The 22,202-nt window shown below is 45.0% G+C and overlaps 1 protein-coding gene across 1 annotated transcript; it reads right to left on the bottom strand.

Annotated features, from left to right (window-relative positions):
• Nucleotides 1–1,410: 1,410 nt before the first annotated feature.
• LOC106362919 lies at nt 1,411–20,448 on the bottom strand. Its single transcript, XM_013802745.2, has 6 exons — nt 20,173–20,448; nt 19,226–20,131; nt 18,729–19,139; nt 1,912–2,673; nt 1,749–1,859; nt 1,411–1,656 (listed from the first exon to the last, which is right to left on the bottom strand). Exons 1-6 carry the CDS (start codon nt 20,446–20,448, stop codon nt 1,411–1,413), a joined length of 2,712 nt encoding a protein of 903 aa, XP_013658199.2.
• Between the last annotated feature and the right edge of the window lie 1,754 nt (nt 20,449–22,202).

The raw sequence follows: 22,202 nt of genomic DNA on the forward strand, positions 1-22,202 counted from the left end.
GGGAAGATTCCAGTGTCCGTTGCTTACAGCTTGAGACACAGTAGCAGTGATAGGGATCCTTAGAGACCGGGGCCCCGACGAACCAAAGAGAAGGTGTAGAGGTCCTACCTCGGTCCGATAGTCATACCAGAAAAAGGCCATGTTTCCATCCCCAACGTTGCATCGTAGAAAGAGCTGAAGTTCTTGCTTCAGCTGGAGCATGCTCCTAACAGTCCTTGAGAATCTAGGCGAATCATTTATAAGCCAAAAACTTCTTCCGCTGAACCTATTATTTGTTAACCAAGGAACCCACAGAGACCCGAAACCATAGAAGAACAACCATAATCTCTTCAATCTGAAGACCATCTCAAAGTCTTCAAGCTTCCTTAGACCAAGACCGCCCTCAGATTTGGGCTTACATATATTAATCCAAGAAACCCTTGCCCCTGCAGCCGAAGTAGTGCTATTCTTCCAAAGGAACCTAGAGCAAAGAGAGTCAACTTTGGCATAAAACCATTTGGGTAGCACAAAAGCCGAACTCCAAAAATTAACCATGGCGTAGATCACAGAGTATATCAACGTGACTTTACCAGCAAAGGATAAGAATTTAACTGTCCATGAGTGAAGTTTCGATGTTATACGATCAAGGAAAGGCTGAAGGGTGGCCGCAGAAATCCTTTTTGGACTTAGGGGCAGCCCAAGATATCTTGTTGGAAATCCCCACACCGAAAGCCCGAGAGATCACTCAGAACCGAGGCTTGGATGTCTGAATATCCTCCATAGAAAATCTCTGTTTTAGACTGATTAGTATCCAGACGTGACCACTCTTTGAATTGGTTCATAACTGCTTTGATCCCTGATGTAGATGCACTGGTCCCATCAGAAAAAACTAATAGGTCATCCACAAACAACAGATGGGTAAGCTTTAGGGAAGAACAAAGTGGGTGCAGCCTATAGGTGCCATCAGATTCGGCTTTGTCCAGTAAGCGAGAGAGCACCTCAATGAGCATAATGAAAAGATAGGGAAAGATATAGTCACCTTGTCTGAGACCCTTTTTACCCTCAAAAAAACCCACAAGCTCACCATTGATAGCAACTGAGAATCTAGGTGAGGAGCTGCATTCGGAAATCCAATTGATAAACATAGGAGGGAACTGTTGTGCTTCCAAAACCTTGATCACAAAGTCCCAACACATAGTGTTAAAAGCTTTACGAATATCAATTTTGAGTATGGCACTTTTAAGACATGAAGACTTGTTGTAGTCTTTGATGAGCTCAGTCGCCAGCAGTACGTTTTCTCCAAGACTGCGACCATTTAAGAAAGCTACTTGGTTAGGGCTTACGCATTCAGTCAAGATAGGTTTGAGACGGTTCGCGATTATTTTGGAGATGAGCTTGTACACAATGTTACAGCAACTGATTGGCCTATAATCAGTAAGGCAGCAAGCTTCCGGCTTTTTTTGGTATTAGCGCGATTGCTGTTATGTTCATATCCTTGAGTAATTTTCCATTGCGGAAGAATTCCTTAACGGCACAGGTAATATCCTCCCTTACTATGTCCCAAGAAGCTCGAAGAAACTCAACGGAATAGCCATCTGGTCCCGGGCTCTTATTCAATGGCATGGCGAATAGTGTAGCTTTGATCTCAGCTGCAGTGACTTCTCGCTTCAAATAATTCTGTTGCAGTTCAGAGCAACAAAAAGGAAGCAGGGACCTCAATTCCTCAGGAGAGGTTGGCGATGCGGGGAGGTCTGTAGTACCCAGAATACCTTGAAATAATCTGCAGCGTGGGTTTTGATATCATCCATCGAGTAAAACAATCTATCATCAGCATCTTTAAGGTAGTGGATATATATGATTTCGTGAGGCATGACTCGAGACTGTCCGAAGATAAAATGGGGTATTGCGATCACCCACATCTGCCCATCTAACTCTTGACATTTGTCTATAGAACTTCTCTGCCTTAAGAAGAACATTCAGTTTTTCCCTCTCAACGTGCTCCTCCCGAGCTGTTGAAACATCAGGTGTGGTAAGTAAGGATCTCTGGAGTGTATCCACCTTCTCTCTCTGCTCCTTAACTCTTTGGGATACACCACTGTAATGTCTTTTATTGAGCTTACGCAGGGGCCTCTTCAACGACTTAAGAGAGCGTACCAACTTAAACTGATCTGTGCCTGTAAATTGACTACAGTTCCAAGCTTCTCGTACAGTCCACGCATACTCCGGATGGTCAATGACGTGGAAGGTTTTAATAATCTGACGTCTAATAGAAGGCATCCGAAAGAGGCAAGGGGCATGATCCGACTGAGAAGGGTCCAAGAAATCAGCATAAGAGTCTGGAAACGCTGTTGACCAAGCCTGATTAATGAAAGCATGATCAATCCTAGTGGAGATAGGGCTGTCATCTTGACTATTTCTCCAAGTGTAAGGTAAGCTTTTGGCCTGCGCCTCAAGCAGCTGAGCATCTTGTAAGCAAATGTTTGCCTCGTCCATTCCCGACACATCAACCCGAGAAGTAAGGTGGTTGGAGTGATGAGAAGTATGCAGCATCTGATTAAAGTCACCTAGGACCGACCAAGGATAAGAAGAAACTGGAGAGGAAGTCTGTAAATCAACGAGATTGTTCCACAAGCTCCTCCTATCTTCCACCAAGTTAAACCCGTAAACAAAGGTAACCGTTAGGGAGATATTTTCCTATAAAATAAAAACCCCGCAAGTAACTGATTGAGCTGTTGCTTCATAGATAACCAGAATAACCCTCAGGTCCCAAACGACAACAGTACGTTGCTGCATAATTTCCAAAAAACTTCCATCCCTTTGGAATAGCTCCAAATACTCTCTCTTTATTACTCTCCAAAATATGAGTCTCTGTGGGAACCAAAATTCACACTGTCGATTTCCGTTTAAATTAGGAAAGTAGGAGAACCCTAGTTTCCCAGAGGTCCCGGATATCTGCTAATACCACACGCTAACCAATCAGAACACGAAATAACAACGATAAATTATATGAAATCGTAAAAAGAGAGCAAAGAGAAGTCTTATTCCGAATTTGCGTATGAGCGTTTACAACAAGGTATAAGCCTGGGCTCGAGAGCTGTCGGCGAGATTCCTAGTTCTAACAACCCTAAGACGGCTAAACCTAATTGAGTCGCAGCTCTAATAACAAAAACGGAAAGTTGCCTAATTGCCCTAAGTGCTAAGTTTGCTCTGAAAAAGTCTCCCTCCATGCCTCTCGCCTAGGACTCCTTATATAATGGCTCCTAGGTCGGTTTACGCTTTTCCTCTTTTGCCCTTAAGCCGTCATAGCATAAAAATGGAGATATTCCATTTTTTCCGATCTTCGTAATTATCTTCAAAATTTCGTATTTATCCGCGGAAACTTGACATTTATCTTTCCTTGCGAACCAAGCGTAAACCGCCATGCGGCTTACGGGCTGTTGGTTAAGAAATCGTAAGTTGGGCCTCGAGTCATGTCTTAGGTCCCTTTGGGCCGTCTTCTGACTCGAAGCGTTTATTACGGCTTCTTTCAGTAAAGAACGAACTTTCCGCGGTTTTTACCGTAAAGTTTGATCGATGACTTAGAATGGCGGGAAACATGAAATGGGTTCGCTACGATCTTCGGGAGATAGCATCGAAGGGTAGACGAGAATGCATGGACTAATGTCGTATCAACGTTTCGGAAGAGCTCGGTCGATAACGCTCGGTCTCTACGTAGCGACCGAGCTTGGCTCGAGCTCGGTCGCTACGTAGCGACCGAGCGGAACACGCGTTCAGTCGTTGCGTAGCGACCTTTTTCGAGCTGTTGTCCGATGTTTCGTGAATGTGTTTTCTCCGCAAGATTCTTCGATTTTTCGTAAAAACGTTCATGCCGATTTTTACGGACTTTCAGACATTGATTCCGTCGTGACCGATTTTGACCCCAACAGTTAGCCCCCCAGCTCGTTAGAACCATGAGCTTATAGCGTGAGGTTCTAGCGAGTGGCTTGGCAAGTTAGGCAAGTTAGGTGAGTTAGGCGGAATTAATGGTCGAGAAAGTCAGTGGTAAGTGGTCTTCTAGCTTTTCTAAAAGTAGAACGCGATAAGATTGGGGCTGCACCTTATGACGGCTGCCTACGTACCCTTGTTGAAGGGATCAAGCCTTTCATAGTACGTCTTGGAGTTAAGGTTCTTATGACTTGTTTTCCAGAGAGACCTTTACGGTCTAGTTTTTATGTAGCGGTTATCAGGCGTGTTGCTGCCGATGGCATTTTATATGGGTGTAGAAGGAAGACTACGAGTTGTCATCTCGTAATCAAACTCTGTGTGAACTGTTATATCCGTGATCTGTTTCGAGAGTTTTCCGCAGTGTGTAAATCTTGCGGGATTTCTGAAGACGCTCGTATATTGGCAAAGAGGCAAATTTTGGGATCTCGTATCAAGGTTTTTGATACTATGCCTAGAGATGTTAGAGACCAGTGCGTTGGGTTTAGGGCAAGACCTAGGTTTACTCCAGGTTTTAGAGGGTGCGATGACTAATTCGACTTACGTATCCCATTTCAGTTTCATCCTGATTCCATACCGATTTAAAGTCCGCGATAGGTTCTCGGCTTATACGACTTATATGGTTGGAACCGAGCATCTCTCCAAGGACAATTTTTAAGCCTCCTGGAAGTGCTGACCAAAAATTTTGGGTTTCTTTTATAGCGCTATTATCCTTGTGTCGGATGTACGAGAGTAATCTCCACGAGATGGCTAAGTCTGTTTAGGACGTTACAGTTCGTTGTGATCAGCAACAAACTTAATGGTAAAAAATACCGTTTTGAGTCTTCGCGAAGGATATGTCTTGAGAAGATGTTAGTGCGTATGACTGTCTGGTCTTCCAAGAAAGTGTTTTTATCGAGGAAGGTAATTTCGTCGAAGAACAAATCTTCAGGCGTCTGCGACGTCTCGCGAGGCTGAAGATTTGTTATTCTTTCGTATGCCGCATTTCGTTCTTGAAATGTTCGCGGGCTTGAAGATGTTTTGCGATGTTGCAAGGGTTTAGTCTTAGCCCTGTGTTTGAGAAACGTTCTTGTTTGACTACGGATGTTCGCTGCCAAAATTGTTGTTCCTGTTTGGATGCTAATAATTTGATTTGCGATCGAGGAATTAGGACTGAGGTGTCGCGTAAATTTTTCCATGGGAAGAAGCGTTTTCCTTCATAGTGCTTTGTGATGTGTTGGCTTTCCGAGATCTATTTCGTGCATTTTTGAGGATGTTTCGTATAGCTCTAGAAGCTTTGTTACGAATTTTTCCTTACATGCCGCATATTATGGGTAAAACTTTGCGGGCTTAAAGTGAATTGTGGAGCGTATTGAACTCGGTCAATTTTCGAAAATTTTAGATCTTCCTTTAACCCTTTGGTTGTTAGGACTGAGTTTTGTTACGAAGAATTTATCATATGACTTCCGACTGTAGGCTATACGATAATTATTCTCTTAATAGTCACACGACGTTTTTAGACAAATCGTAGATTGTCGTTTAGCCGTTAAGTGATGGAGCTATGGTTTCTCAAATAGTTTGGCTTGGCGTGAGGGATGTGTTCACTCAGATAGCCAAGGATGTTGTAGGTCAAGGATTAGACCATGGTGCTTTAACATTTAAGGTCATGTTAGTTTACGATCGTCCTTAAAGGGGATGACAAATATTAGTTTGGACCTTTAGTGGAAGGCGAAATTGACCGAGGGCCAAAGAGCGCTTGTCGAGATTGATAGGCCAAGTTTGCCGGGGTTATCCATGCTAATATGGCCGATAGTCGTAGAAAACGATTCTCCGCTCTAGGTTTCAGTTATACGACGAATATTTCGTATAATGTGACCTATAGTCTTATGAAAATCGAATTTTTTTTGCCTGAGGAAGACGAAGCCCAAGAGGCTTGCTACATAACCAGTGTGGAGTCAGTGGCGGGACGACTCGGATGTGACCGAAGGAAAAGAAAAGCAGAAGCCAGCGAGCCGCATGGTTCTTCATAAAGCCTGTTATGTTAAGTTTAGAAAGTTTCTTCGTAAGACTTGGTTTGATTTTACGAAGGATTTTTCGCGTAAGTAACGGGGACCGGTTTTACGAAGGTTGTAGATCGGTGATATGTAAACATATGTTAAAGTAGCGTTCTTTCTGTGGGTTTCACGAGAAACGTTTCTGCTGTGATTTCGATCCTAGGTGAAAGTTGCTTGGAGTTACTCATGGAGTGTTACCGAAGTTTATTTCATTACGATCTAGTCGCAGAACGTTTTTCATAGGTCTTTTGAAAGGATTCTCATGGCTACATCTATTCTCGAGATTTCTTCATCACAAACTTGCTACATAGCGACCGAACTTGGCTCGAGTTTGGTCGCTACGTATTGACCGAGCGGAACACACGTTCGGTCGTTGCGTAGCGACCTTTTTCGAGCTGTTGTCCGATGTCTCGTGAATGTGTTTTCTCCGCAAGATTCTTCGTAAAAATAAATCTTTTTCGAAGATTTATTTTTCGTAAAAACGCTCATGCCGATTTTTACGGACTTTCACACATTGATTCCGTCGTGACCGATTTTGACCCCAAAAATGTCTTGAGATGTCTAAGACAAATGCGATGGGTTTAGGGCAAGACCTAGGTTTACTCTAGGTTTTAAGGTTTGTGCGGTGACTAGCCGGCTATCGATTTTCCTATTGCGATTTCTACCTGATTCGTACCGATTTAAAGTCCGCGATAGGTTCTCGGCTTATATGACTTGTATTGTATGAATCGAGCATCTTTCCAGAGACGATTTTTAAGCCAAGTGGAAGTGCTAGACCAAAATATCAGATTTTTTTTGTAGCGCGCTTTCGTCCTTGTGTTGAACGTTCGAAGATCAAAAGAGTGATCACGTTGCGTTTGTTTAAGACGGCTGATGTGTTCGTCAGGGCCAATAGACGAACGGAGTGTAAGGTTTTTGTGGTCGCATTCGGAAAATTTGTTCGCATCGTCTCGACTTTTAACCTGGCGACGTCTCGCAGTTATTTCGAAGACCATACGTATATTTTCGGTGCTGAAGAGAGATTGTTTTGCGCTTTTGGGCCGTATGAGGCCGCTGACAAGAGTCTTAATCGTTTGTAGATTTTCTAAGCGTGTTCTGAGAATTTTGCATTAATTGAAGCGCATGTGTCTTAATAAAAAGGAGCGACGCATATTGTAGTAAAAAATTTTGAAATCTCTAAAAAACTCGATTACATTAACGCATCTTTTCCTATGTGGGAGTATATGAGTATACGCACCCACTCCCCCCCCCCCTTTTTTAGAGAGGGGGATAGCTGAACTCGTCTTTTGACGAGCTGCCTACGTACCTCTTTAGAGGATCAAGCCATCTCGTAGTTTTATTTTACGCTGCGAGCGTTTTTACTCGGCGGTTGTCGCCGTGCTGACCGCCTTGATCGTGATGACCGTGGTCGGGTCAGCGTTCTCTTCCGGATGTTCCGGTTGAGTTGTAGTGTCGGCTTCGGACTCGTGTTGAGTTTCGACGCCCGAAGCGTTTGCGTCAGCAGATGATGTTAAATCGTCTTTTCTTGAAACTTTTTTGGCCGAAGATTGATCTATCTTCGTGCGCTTGTGATTTGCCGTTGCAGAAGTCGCCATTTGCCTTAAATTGTGCTCCGCGAGGAAGCATAGTCGCGACTGTTTCTGACATCCCCAGATAGATGCGAGCCCGTTTGGGGTCGGGAATTTGACATCCAGGTGGTACGTCGATGGAACGGCTTGCATGGCGTTGAGCCATGGGGTTCCCATGATCACGTTGTAGATGGCAGGATGATCGACTACCGCGAATTCGACGATTTTCGTGATCTTCTTGGCCATGACTGGTAGCCGAATCGACCCGAGGGTCATCGATACTTCGCCTGAAAAACCTGTGAGCGGCTTCGGCGTTGGAATTACTTCTCCGAGTTTGATGCTCATCCGATTGAGAGTGTCGCGGAAGATTACATTGACCGTGCTTCCCGTGTCAATGAGTACTCTTCCGACTTCCAGATCTCGTATGACGAGATCTATGACGAGCGGGTCCAGTGAGGTTGATCGATCCCGCCGGCTTCCTCCTTCGTGAAGGTGATTGAGCAATTTTGACCATCTCGGGAAGGAGACCATGGAGGCCAGTTTGCGCTCGACTCCGCCTTCCGCTGGTAAGCCTTGATGGCTGAAACCGTATCGTTTGCAGAATTGCGATCCTCCAATGATCATGTTGACTCTGCGACGATTGTTATTGTTCCCCTTGTCGTCCGGCCTTCTGCCGGGTTTATCCCCGGATTGGTTTCTTTGAGGAGATTTCTCCGTTGGCGGATTTCTGTCCGACTTCGGGGGGCGATCAGTCTCGAGGATGAGATCATTCATGCTGGTCACTTCCGAGAGCTCTCCAGCTAGTAGCTTCGCGGCCAGCTTTGCTCCCAAGACTTTGCAGTTAGTCGTGGAGTGTCCTTGGGACTGGTGGAACTCGCAGAAGGTATTTTCATCATATCCTTGATTGCGAGTCCACGTATTACCTGTAGTTCGGCCCTGGTCTGAGCTGATCGCGTAATTGTGTGCTCCTTGGAGATCTTCCCCCTCGTGATGGACATACTTGTCGTTACGAGGGTTCTTCTTCTTCGTTTTTGGATCTACATCTTTCGAGGATGGTCTTGCCGACTTAGGTTTTTGGGATAAGACTTTCGTTTCTTCCTCGATTATGATGTAGTCCGTCGCCTTGTGGAGGGCGTCCTGGATCGTCTGCGGTTTGTCGAGGGTTATCCATTTTCTGAATTTCGATTTGTACCAGAGCGTCTTTCTAAGCGCATCGATGGCCACTTTGTCACTTATCCCGCTGACCCTAGACATTACCAGCTTGAATCGGCTGATGAACTCGCGGAGGGGTTCGTCTTCCCTCTGGGACAGACTCCAGAGATCGACATCGGAAGTTTCTCTATCTATGAACATAGAGTATTGCTTGAGAAATTCCGATGCGAGCTGTCGGAAACTCCCGATAGAGTTTCGCTTAAGGCGCGCGAACCATTCGAGGGCTGCTCCTTCCAGATTCTCGACGAACAGGCGGCAGTAGCCGGCGTCTTTTTTGCCGGCCTTCAGTCTCGCTCTTCCGATCCCCTTCCAGCAGCCTGTCGATCTCGGGTGCGGCGCTGGTAGCGTGATGGATTTGGGATTTCACGGCTCTTACTTCCACCGCAGTCTTGGTGATATAGTCACGAAGATCGCGGATATCCGACGTCTCGCCAGCAGATATTCAAGTCTGTCGGCGTTTACTGCGAGTGAGCTCGGTTTGCTTTTCAACCAATAGAGGATTTCCTCTTCTTGTGTCATTGGTTTGTCGAACGGAGAGCTTTCTCGAGCAAATCGGATTCTTGTCCTCCTTGGATGTCTGTCGACGTCCTCATCAGTATCGTTGCAGACATCGCTAGGATCCAAGTCGATGTGCTCGACTTTGTTATCCTCCGAATCCTTCGTGGGAGGCGGAGGACTTTCAGGGTTTCCCTTTTCGATGGGAGATTTTTCGCTAGGGTTTTGACCCGAAGGTCGTTCCTGCGCGGCTCCAGGCCTGTCGAGTGGGGTCGAGAAGTCGAGTCTTTTCCCGTGGAGTTTAGTGGTTCCGTGGGGGCGGATTGCTCGAGTCATTGCCGTTAAAGTTTCAACTTGTTTGGTCAAGGTGCTCACGAACTTATCCTGTTCTTTCGACCTTTTTCCGTAGGTGGCGAACTTCTTTTTAAACTCCTCGAGCGCCGCGGCGTTGGCTGGTGCGTTGGCCGCGGATATGTCCGCTGCGGGAGTGTGGAGATCAGTGCCACTGCTTCCGTTAAGAGGAGTCTGCACGTTATCCGCGTCGTCAGTTGACATGTCTGGTTGAGCATGATGTGGTTGAGAGTTAGATTGATCCTTTTGCCCCATCCTTCTAGCGCCAAACTGATGAAACCAAAATTCGCACTGTCGATTTCTGTTTAAATTAGGAAAGTAGGAGAACCCTAGTTTCCCAGAGGTCTCGGATATCTGCTAATACCACACGCTAAGCAATCAGAACACGAAATAACAACGATAAATTATATGAAATCGTAAAAAGAGAGCAAAGAGAAGTCTTATTCCGAATTTGCGTATGAGCGTTTACAACAAGGTATAAGCCTGGGCTCGAGAGCTGTCGGCGAGATTCCTAGTTCTAACAACCCTAAGACGGCTAAACCTAATTTAGTCGCAGCTCTAATAATAAAAACGGAAAGTTGCCTAATTGCCCTAAGTGCTAAGTTTGCTCTGAAAAGGTCTCCCTCCATGCCTCTCGCCTAGGACTCCTTATATACTGGCTCCTAGGTCGGCTTAAGCTTTTCCTCTTCTGCCCTTAAGCCGTCATAGCATAAAAATGGAGATATTCTATTTTTTCCGATCTTCGTAATTATCTTCAAAATTACGTATTTATCCGCGGAAACTTGACATTTATCTTTCCTTGCGAACCAAGCGTAAACCGCCATACGGCTTACGGGATGTTTGTTAAGAAATCATAAGTTGGGCCTCGAGTCATGTCTTAGGTCCCTTTGGGCCGTCTTCTGACTCGAAGCGTTTATTACGGCTTCTTTCGATAAAGAACGAACTTTCCGCGGTTTTTACCGTAAAGTTTGATCGATGACTTAGAATGGCAGGAAACATGAAATGGGTTCGCTATGGTCTTCGGGAGATAGCATCGAAGGGTAGACGAGAATGCATGGACTAATGTCGTATCGACGTTTGGAGGAGCTCAGTCGCTAACGCTCGGTCTCTACGTAGCGACCGAGCTTGGCTCGAGCTCGGTCGCTACGTAGCGACCGAGCGGGACGAAAGCTCGGTCGTTACGTAGCAACCGAGCTTGGCTCGAGCTCGGTCGGTACGTAGCGACCAAGCGGAACGGACACTCGGTCGCTACGTAGCGACCGAGCTTGGCTCGAGCTCGGTCGCTACGTAGCAACCGAGTGGGAAGGATGCTCGGTCGCTACGTAGTGACCGAGCTTGGCTCGAGCTCGGTCGCTACGTAGCGACCGAGCGGAACACGCTTTCGGTCGTTGCGTAGCGACCTTTTTCGAGCTGTTGTCCGATGTCTTGTGAATGTGTTTTCTCCGCAAGATTCTTCGTAAAAATAAATCCTCTTCGAAGATTTATTTTTCGTAAAAATGTTCATGCTAATTTTTACTGACTTTCAGACATTGATTCCGTCGTGACCGATTTTGACCCCAACAGTTAGCCTCCCAGCTGGTTAGAACCATGAGGTTCTAGCGAGTGGCTTCGCAAGTTAGGCAAGTTAGGTGAGTTAGGCGGAATTAATGGTCGAGAAAGTCAGTGGTAAGTGGTCTTCTAGCACTTCTAAAAGTAGAACGCGATAAGATTGGGGTTGCACCTTATGACGGCTGCCTACGTACCCTTGTTGAAGGGATCAAGCCTTTCGTAGTTCGTCTTGGAGTTAAGGTTCTTATGACTTGTTTTCCAGCGAGACCTTTACGGTCAAGTTTTTATGAAGCGGTTATCAGGCGTGTTGTTGCCGATGGCATTTTATATGGGTGTAGAAGGAAGACTACGAGTTGTCATCTCGTAATCTAACTCTGTGTGAACTGCTATATCCGTGATCTGTTTCGAGAGTTTTCCGCAGTGTGTAAATCTTGCGGGATTTCTGAAGACGCTCGAATATTGGCAAAGAGGCAAATTTTGGGATCTCGTATCAAGGTTTTTGATACTATGCCTAGAGATGTTAGAGACCAGTGCGTTGGGTTTAGGGCAAGACCTAGGTTTACTCCAGGTTTTAGAGGGTGCGATGACTAATTCGACTTACGTATCCCATTTCAGTTTCATCCTGATTCCATACCGATTTAAAGTCCGCGATAGGTTCTCGGCTTATACGACTTATATGGTTGGAACCGAGCATCTCTCCAAGGACAATTTTTAAGCCTCCTGGAAGTGCTGACCAAAAATTTTGGGTTTCTTTTATAGCGCTATTATCCTTGTGTCGGATGTACGAGAGTAATCTCCACGAGATGGCTAAGTCTGTTTAGGACGTTACAGTTCGTTGTGATCAGCAACAAACTTAATGGTAAAAAATACCGTTTCGAGTCTTCGCGAAGGATATGTCTTGAGAAGATGTTAGTGCGTATGACTGTCTGGTCTTCCAAGAAAGTGTTTTTATCGAGGAAGGTAATTTCGTCGAAGAACAAATCTTCAGGCGTCTGCGACGTCTCGCGAGGCTGAAGATTTGTTATTCTTTCGTATGCCGCATTTCGTTCTTGAAATGTTCGCGGGCTTGAAGATGTTTTGCGATGTTGCAAGGGTTTAGTCTTAGCCCTGCGTTTGAGAAACGTTCTTGTTTGACTACGGATGTTCGCAGCCAAAATTGTTGTTCCTGTTTGGATGCTAATAATTTGATTTGCGATCGAGGAATTAGGACTGAGGTGTCGCGTAAATTTTTCCATGGGAAGAAGCGTTTTCCTTCATAGTGCTTTGTGAAGTGTTGGCTTTCCGAGATCAATTTCGTGCATTTTTTAGGATGTTTCGTATAGCTCTAGAAGCTTTGTTACGAATTTTTCCTTACATGCCGCGTATTATGGGTAAAACGTTGCGGGCTTAAAGTGAATTGTGGAGCGTATTGAACTCGGTCAATTTTCCAAAAGTTTAGATCTTCCTTTAACCATTTGGTTGTTAGGACTGAGTTTCGTTACGAAGAATTTATCATATGCCTTCCGACTGTAGGCTATACGATAATTATTCTCTTAATAGTCACACGACGTTTTTAGACAAATCGTAGATTGTCGTTTAGCCGTTAAGTTATGGAGCTATGGTTTCTCAAATAGTTTGGCTTGGCGTGAGGGATGTGTTCACTCAGATAGCCAAGGATGTTGTAGGTCAAGGATTAGACCATGGTACTTTAACATTTAAGGTCATGTTAGTTTACAATCGTCCTTAAAGGGGATGGCAAATATTGGTTTGGACCTTTAGTGGAAGGCGTAATTGAGTGAGGGCCAAAGAGCGCTTGTCGAGATTGATAGGCCAAGTTTGTCGGGGTTATCCATGCTAATATGGCCGATAGTCATAGAAAACGATTCTCCGCTCTAGTGAAAATCGAATCTTTTTTGCCTGAGGAAGATGAAGCCCAAGAGGTTTGCTACATAACCAGTGTGGAGTCAGTGGCGGGACGACTGCCTTCTCGGATGTGATCGAGGGAAAAGAAAAGCAGAAGCCAGCGAGTCGCATGGTTCGTCATAAAGCCTGTTATGTTAACTTTAGAAAGTTTCTTCGTAAGACTTGGTCTGATTGTACGAAGGATTTTTCGCGTAAGTAACGGGGACCGGTTTTACGAAGGTTGTAGATCGGTGATATGTAAACATATGTTAAAGTAGCGTTGTTTCTGTGGGTTTCACGAGAAACGTTTCTGCTGTGATTTTGATCCTAGGTGAAAGTTGCTTGGAGTTACTCATAGAGTGTTACCGAAGTTTATTTCATTACGATCTAGTCGCAGAACGTTTTTCATAGGTTTTATGAAAGGATTCTCATGACACATTCGTTTCTGTAACGAATTGGTCAACCAGAGGTGGATCTAGCCACCATCGGGAGGAAAGCGTCTCTTTGTGCACGATGCTACATCTATTCTCGAGTTTTCTTCGTCACAAACTTGCTACGTAGCGACCGAGCTTGGCTCAAGCTCGGTCGCTACGTAACGACCGAGCGGAACACGCGTTCGGTCGTTGCGTAGCGACCTTTTTCGAGCTGTTGTCCGATGTCTCGTGAATGTGTTTTCTCCGCAAGATTCTTCGTAAAAATAAATCTTTTTCGAAGATTTATTTTTCGTAAAAACGTTCTTCCCGATTTTTACGAACTTTCAGACATTGATTCCGTCGTGACCGATTTTGACCCCAACAATGTCTTGAGATGTCTGAGACCAATGCGATGGGTTTAGGGCAAGACCTAGATTTACTCTCGGTTTTAAGGTTTGTGCGGTGACTAGCCGGCAATCGATTTCCCGATTGCGATTTCTACCTGATTCGTACCGATTAAAAGTCTGCGATAGGTTCTCGGCTTATATGACTTGTATGGTATGAATTGAGCATCTTTTCAGAGACAATTTTTAAGCCAACTGGAAGTGCTAGACCAAAATTTCAGAATTTTTGTTGCGCGCTTTCGTCCTTGTGTTGGACGTTCGAAGATCAAAAGAGTGATCAAGTTGCGTTTGTTTAAGACGGCTGATGTGTTCGTCGGGGCCAATCGACGAACGGAGTGTAAGGTTTTTATGGTAGCATTTGGACAATTTGTTCGCATCGTCTCGACTTTTAACCTGGCGACATCTCGCAGTTATTTCGAAGACCATACGTATATTTTCGGTGCTGAAGAGAGATTGTCTTGCGATTTTGGGCCGTATGAGGCCGCTGATAAGAGTCTTAATCGTTTGTAGATTTTCTAAGCGTGTTCTGAGACTTTGGCGTTAATTGAAGCGCATGTGTCTTAATAAAAAGGAGCGATGCATATTGTAGTAAAATTATTTGAAATCTCTAAAAAACTCGATTACAGTAACACATCTTTTCCTATGTGGGAGTATACGGGTATACGCACCCACTCCCCCCCCCCCTTTTTTTAGAGAGGGGGATAGCTGAACTCGTCTTTCGGCGAGCTGCCTACGTACCTCTTTAGAGGATCAAGCCATCTCGTAGTTCTATTTTACGCCGCGAGCGTTTTTACTCGGCGGTTGTCGCCGTGCTGACCGTCTTGATCGTGATGACCGTGGCCGGGTCAGCGTTCTCTTCCGGATGTTCCGGTTGAGTTGTAGTGTCGGCTTCGGACTCGTGTTGAGTTTCGACGCCCGAAGCGTTTGCGTCAGCAGACGATGTTAAATCGTCTTTTTTTGAAACGTTTTTGGCCGAAGATTGATCTATCTTCGTGCGCTTCCGATTTGCCGTTGCAGAAGTCGCCATTTGCCTTAACTTGTGCTCCGCGAGGAAGCATAGTCGCGACTGTTTCTAACATCCCCAGATAGCTGCGAGTCTGTTTGGGGTCGGGAATTTGACACCCAGGTGGTACGTCGATGGAACGGCTTGCATGGCGTTGAGCCATGGGGTTCTCATGATCACGTTGTAGATGGCAGGATGATCGACTACCGCGAATTCAACGATTTTCGTGATCTCCTTGGCCATGACTGGTAGCCGAATCGACCCGAGGGTCATCGATACTTCGCCTGAAAAACCTGTGAGCGGCTTCGGCGTTGGAATTACTTCTCCGAGTTTGATGCTCATCCGATTGAGAGTGTCGCGGAAGATTACATTGACCGTGCTTCCCGTGTCAATGAGTACTCTTCCGACTTCCAGATCTCGTATGACGAGATCTATGACGAGCGGGTCGCAGTGAGGTTGACCGATCCCGCCGGCTTCCTCCTTCGTGAAGGTGATTGAGCAATTTTGACCATCTCGGGAAGGAGACCATGGAGGCCAGTTTACGCTCGACTCCGCCTTCCGCTGGTAAGCCTTGATGGCTGAAACCGTATCGTTTGCAGAATTGCGATCCTCCAATGATCATGTTGACTCTGCGACGATTGTTATTGTTACCCTTGTCATCCGGCCTTCTGTCGGGTTTATCCCCGGATTGGTTTCTTTGAGGAGATTTCTCCGCGGGCGGATTTCTGTCCGTCTTCGGGGGGCGATCGGTCTCGCGGATGAGATCTTTCACGCTGGTCACTTCTGAGAGCTCTCCAGCTAGTAGCTTCGCGGCCAGCCTTGCTCCCAAGACTTTGCAGTTAGTCGTGGAGTGTCCTCGGGACTGGTGGAACTCGCAGAAGGTGTTTTCATCATATCCTTGATTGCGAGTCCACGTATTACCTGTAGTTTGGCCCTGGTCCGAGCTGATCGCATAATTGTGCACTCCTTGGAGATCTTCCCCCTTGTGATGGACATACTTGTCGTTACGAGGGTTCTTCTTCTTCGTTTTTGGATCTACATCTTTTGAGGATGGTCTGGCCGACTTATGTTTTTGCGATAAGACTTTCGTTTCTTCCTCGATTATGATGAAGTCTGTCGCCTTGTGGAGGGCGTCCTGGATCGTCTACGGTTTGTCGAGGGTTATCCATTTTCTGAATTTCGATTTGCACCAGAGCGTCTTTCTGAGCGCATCGATGGCCACTTTGTCGCTTATCCCGCTGACCCTAGACATTACCAGCTTGAATCGGCTGATGAACTCACGGAGTGGTTCGTCTTCCCTCTGGGACAGACTCCAGAGATCGACTTTGGAAGTTTCTCTATCTATGAACATAGAGTATTGCTTGAGAAATTCCAATGCGAGCTGTCGGAAACTCCCGATAGAGTTTCGCTTAAGGCACGCGAACCATTCGAGGGCTGCTCCTTCCAGATTCTCGACGAACAGGCGGTAGTAGCCGGCGTCTTTTTCACCGTCCTTCAGTCTCGCTCTTCCCACCGTAATGTGGAAAGCCAGAAGGTGCGCCTTTGGATCGGTCGTACCATCATACTCTGGTACTTTGATTTTTCCCGGATCGGATACCCTCATATCTGAGATGCGGGTGGTGAAGGGGGTCTTCCGAGCCCCTTCCAGCAGCCTGTCGATCTCGGGTGCGGCGCTGGTAGCGTGATGGATTTGGGATTTCACGGCTCTTACTTCTGCCGCAGTCTTGGTGATATAGTCGCGAAGATCGCGGATATCCGACGTCTCGCCAGCAGATATTCAAGCCTGTCGGCGTTTACTGCGAGTGAGCTCGGTTTGCTTTTCAGCCAGCTCTTCTTGTTCGTTCCAATAGAGGATTTCCTCCTCTTCTGTTATTGGTTTGTCGAATGGAGAGCTTTCCCGAGCGAATCGGATTCTGGTCCTCCTTGGATGTCTTTCGACGTCCTCATCAGTATCGTTGGAGACAACGCTAGGATCCAGGTCGACGTGCTCGACTTCGTTATCCTCCGAATCCTTCGCGGGAGGCGGAGGACTTTCAGGGTTTCCCTTTTCGATGGGAGATTTCTCGCTAGGGTTTTGACCCAAAGGTCGTTCCTGCGCAGCTCCAGGCCTGTCGAGTGGGGTCGCGAAGTCGAGTCTTTTCCGGCGGACTTTAGTGGTTCCGCGGGGGCGGATTGCTCTAGTCGTTGCCGTTAAAGTTTCAACTCGTTTGGTCAAGGTGCTCACTAGCTTATCCTGTTCTTCCGACCTTTTTCTGTAGGTGGCGAACTTCTTTTTAAACTCCTCAAGCGCTGCGGCGTTGGCTGGTGCGTTGGCCGCGGATACGTCCGCTGCGGGAGTGTGGAGATCAGTGCCACTGCTTCCGTTAAGAGGAGTCTGCACGTTATCCACTTCGTCAGTTGGCATGTCTGGTTGAGCGTGATGTGGTTGAGAGTTAGATTGATCCGTATGCCCCCTCCTTCTAGCGCCAAACTGTGGGAACCGAAATTCGCACTGTCGATTTTTGTTTAAATTAGGAAAGTAGGAGAACCCTAGTTTCCCAGAGGTTTGGATATCTGCTAATACCACACGCTAACCAATCAGAACACGAAATAACAACGATAAATTATATGAAATCGTAAAATGAGAGCAAAGAGAAGTCTTATTCCAAATTTGCATATGAGCGTTTGCAACAAGGTATAAGCCTGGGCTCGAGAACTGTCAGCGAGATTCCTAGTTCTAACAACCCTAAGACGGCTAAACCTAATTGAGTCGCAGCTCTAATAACAAAAACGGAAAGTTGCCTAATTGCCCTAAGTGCTAAGTTTGCTCTGAAAAAGTCTCCCTCCATGCCTCTCGCCTAGGACTCCTTATATACTGGCTCCTAGGTCGGTTTACGCTTTTCCTCGTCTGCCCTTAAGCCGTCATTGCATAAAAATAGAGATATTCCATTTTTTCCGATCTTCGTAATTATCTTCAAAATTTCGTATTTATCCGCGGAAACTTAACATTTATCTTTCCTTGCGAACCAAGCGTAAACCGCCATGCGGCTTACAGGCTGTTGGTTAAGAAATCGTAAGTTGGGCCTCGAGTCATGTCTTAGGTCCCTTTTGGCTGTCTTATGATTCGAAGCGTTTATTACGGCTTCTTTCGATAAAGAACAAACTTTCCGCGGTTTTTACCGTAAAGTTTGATCGATGACTTAGAATGGCGGGAAACATGAAATGGGTTCGCTACGGTCTTCGGGAGATAGCATCGAAGGGTAAACATGAATGCATGGACTAATGGGTTTGCTACGGTCTTCGGAAGAGCTCGGTCGCTAACGCTCGGTCTCTACGTAGCGACCGAGCTTGGCTCGAGCTCGGTCACTACGTAGTGACCAAGCGGAACGGACATTCGGTCGCTACGTAGCGAACGAGCTTGGCTCGAGCTCTCGGTCGCTACGTAACGACCGAGCGGGACGGACGCTCGGTCGCTGCGTAGCGACCGAGCTTGGCTCGAGCTCGGTCGCTACGTAGCGACCGAGTGGAACACGCGTTCGGTCGTTGCGTAGCGACCTTTTTCAATCTGTTGTTCAATGTCTCGTGAATGTGTTTTCTCCATAAGATTCTTCGTAAAAATAAATCTTTTTCGAAGATTTATTTTTCGTAATAACGTTCATGCCGATTTTTACGGACTTTCAGAAATTGATTCCGTCGTGACCGATTTTGACCCCAACAGTCTCCAAAAAAAGCTCCAAATAGAGGCCTATGGATATTAATCCAATCTTTGGTCATAGTGTGGCGTCTTTCACTATTCAGTCCACATACATTCAACGCAAAAAACATATGTGAAATTTTTAAAGGTGTTTTGCGGCCTTCCGGCCACTCTTCCTGTTTCTAACCAGGAAAAAAGGGTTTTCTCGCTCATGTTCTTCAACAGGATGATTGGTGTTGTGTTCTTCAGAGTTCCCAGCACCGTGTGTCTCGACAGAAACCACAGCAGAACCGGTATCAGTCAGTGTAGACAGAGTAGTAATAACATTCCCCGAATCTTTCTCAGAATCATTTAAAAGAATCCCTGAGTGCCCTCCATCAGCAGCAGCAGATACCAAGCCATCCTCCACAGAACCTGTTGACACTTCAGCCAGATCAATAACTCCAGTAGCTGTACTTTCTGAAGGAGCAGCAGGGTTTGATTCTTTAGAGTCATCTTCAAAAGCTGCAGACTGAGCTTCATTCTTGTCATGTTTCTGTTCCTCCGCAGTGGGACTAACAAATTCAATATCTAAAGGAGGCTGAGATAGTTTAGTGTCCTTCAAAGTTTTTTGACATATTTCACCCTCTTCTAGATCACCGTCCGGAGGTTGCAGTAGCGGTGTTATGGTTGGGACCAAACAACCAGCACCCTCAGGAGGGACTTAGATTTAGTATTTGTAGGCGTCACTTGAGAATCTTGGATCACTGGAACGTAACAGAAGATCCCTTCCTTCAATTTCTTCTCAATAGAACGACTTGGCCTTGACTTTGACCGTCTTCTTGAAGTCTCTGGGGGAGATTTCCTTGCACCCGTTTTCTCAGGCCCTACTTCAGACACTCCAACTGCGCACTTTACTGAGCTATGGCCAAACTTTTTGCATACATCATATTTAACTGGTAGCCATGTATAGGAAACATCAATCTCAACCTCCCTACCATTAAAAAAACCAGATATTATCTTGTTTGGCAGAGGCGCTGTAAGGTCAACCCTCACATACAGTTTCGCCACCTCGAAGTTTTCCTTACGCTCCGTTTCCGGAGCAAGTGAGTCTGGTTTGCCAACCGCAGTCGCAATACGGCTCAAACTCTCCCTGTTGAAGATCAGATAAGGAACATTTCGCATCTCAACCGGAACAATAGCGGTAGTGAGAGGTGGTTCATCCGGAGAGTAGTCTGGAGACCATGGAGCAACAAACATTGGAAGACCACCAATGTTCCAGCAGGTACGAGACAGAAGCACCTCACGAGTTCTTGGATTATAACTCGAAGAAGATACATACATTGTCCAATGTTGTGGACAAAGATCCTTGGGCCAGTTCATGCCCAAACCGCATTTACGACACCAATGATTTTCCCCCATTAAAGGGTAGTCACCATGAAATCGAGCGTAAATAAAATCTTTGAATTTCAACTTTGCAGCTTCAATGTTCTCATCTGGAATAAGGACGAAAGGGGCGCCTGAAACATGTTCCACCGGGATTCCCAGTTCCTGTAACTGAGCAGAGCTTTTGAGCAGAGCAGCATAATTCTTTGATGGAGAGGCCACAGCCTCCGCAAGATTAGATCCGAGCTTAGCAGATCCAGAACCACCGAGAGGAGAACGAACTCCGAAATCGGAGGAGAATCAGAATGAAGAGTCGACGGAGAAACCACCACTAATGGCAAAACCGGACCGACAGGAGACCCATGACCAGATACTAGACTAGATTGAGTAGGAACCAAAAACCCAGACGCAGCAGTAGCAGAGCCGAAAGGTAGATTAGCCAAAGAAGAGAGGTTTATCCCCAGGGTCGAAGACCCAGATGCAGCTACATCGATTTCAGGGAGATCGACGAGAGAGATGGACTTGTTCTTTTTCTTAGCCATCGAAGGCTTCCTGACATATCGAATCAGACGACGGGCTTTAAACGAGAGAGCGAAAGATGGACGATACTTCTTTTCGAGAGGAGCATCGCGACATGAGGAGGCTGAGTAGAAGAGAGGTGGCGGAGAGAAACGCCGGCGAGCAGAGCCCTCCGACGGCAGAGCAACGGTCGAAAAACCTAATCCCCTTTTCTTTCTCCCAGAGAGAGAAAATAGAGCCGTTTTGATTAAGTGAAAGTTAGTTTCATTCACATGCTAAAACATTTGATCTCTTCCTTGACAAACATTGTTAATAATGATATAGGGGTCTGTTAGGTTTTTGAATTAGGAGTTAACGGATGACCTTTTTGACAATAACTGTTAAAATGATGAATTTATTGGCTATGTATTTGGTAAAAACATTTTATCTGTGTGTGTTACCTTTTTGTTTGTTTTTCCCATTGCGCTTTATCATACGAACTTGGATGTTATGATTGACCCATGTTTAGAACGTTCGTATTTCTATGTTTCTTTGTCACCAATTTTTCTTTATTTTTACATTTTTTTTATAGTCATTAGGATATAAACCAACTGATTTCTTTTATCTTTGTCTATTATTTTTAATAGATTTGTTATGTGATGTTGTTTCGAAGTTTGTGTGATTTATTAATATAAGTTTGTGTGATTTATTAATATAGATGGATGTGATGATGTAATTGGTATGTGCATATATCAGATTGGGTTTGGTAAAAAAGAATTTCTGGTAATTATATTGTATTTTAGGTGAGCAATTATAGCGGAAAATATTTGCTTATTAGCCAATTGTGGATGTATTTTATTTGTTTCTTTTTGTTCTTTTCCAGTGTTTAATGTGATATGTGATATGTGATATGTGTTATTAAGTTATTATATTTTTAATATTTCATCTTAAAATTATAGTTCTATATTTTGCGCTACGCAGAGGTGTTTTCGGTTTGTCGTGTCCCAGAACTTTATTTAGTTTTGAGTTTTGCAAACACGACGATTTAACTTGACTTAAACATAAGAGATGTTGTCCAAGATAGAGAGTCTCTTCGTCTATAGAATATACTCTTAGCAATATAAATGCTTGGCTTCTTTACAAAATGTTGTAGTGTTAGATTTGAGAATAAATAAAAATATTTAGTTTCAATATCAGATGCCATTTAACAATATAAAAATCTTTCATAAATATATATAGAAACAATTATTGACCTAAAATTTGCTTGCTTTCACTTGTCTCTCACAGTCACTGGTTAACGAAATTTATAGAGCAAATGAATTTTCTGAGAAAATTTGGTTACATTGGTTTACAAGAAAGACATTTCTTTGTTTTTCCTTTTGCCTCTTTAATTCACACACGTGAGCATGTTCTCTGTTTTGCTTTTCTCTCTTTGCTCCCAGGTGATTTGTTGATCGATTCTTTTCCCTTTATGTGATCTTTGTAGTGAATAAGATCTGTAATCTCATCATTGTTTGTTAGTTAGAAGTGTAGCATATCAGTAAGTCACGAAATGAATCATGTTCACCCTGACACAGTACAGTATTTGATATAAAGTTCTTTTGGTGATTAGAAATTGTGTTAGAAAGAACAAAAAATTTACTTCAACTACACTACAAACAAAAGAAATACCAGCCAAAAATTTAGTTTCTGAATAGTTAAACCAAGATGAAGGATCTCATTCTTGATCTCATTCTTGATCCTATCCTTGAAGGATTTCTTTTTCTCGATATTTAATTGAATTTGTACATATCGAAAT

Source organism: Brassica napus, chromosome C9 (genome assembly GCF_020379485.1).
Source record: "Brassica napus cultivar Da-Ae chromosome C9, Da-Ae, whole genome shotgun sequence".
Lineage (NCBI taxonomy): Eukaryota > Viridiplantae > Streptophyta > Magnoliopsida > Brassicales > Brassicaceae > Brassica > Brassica napus.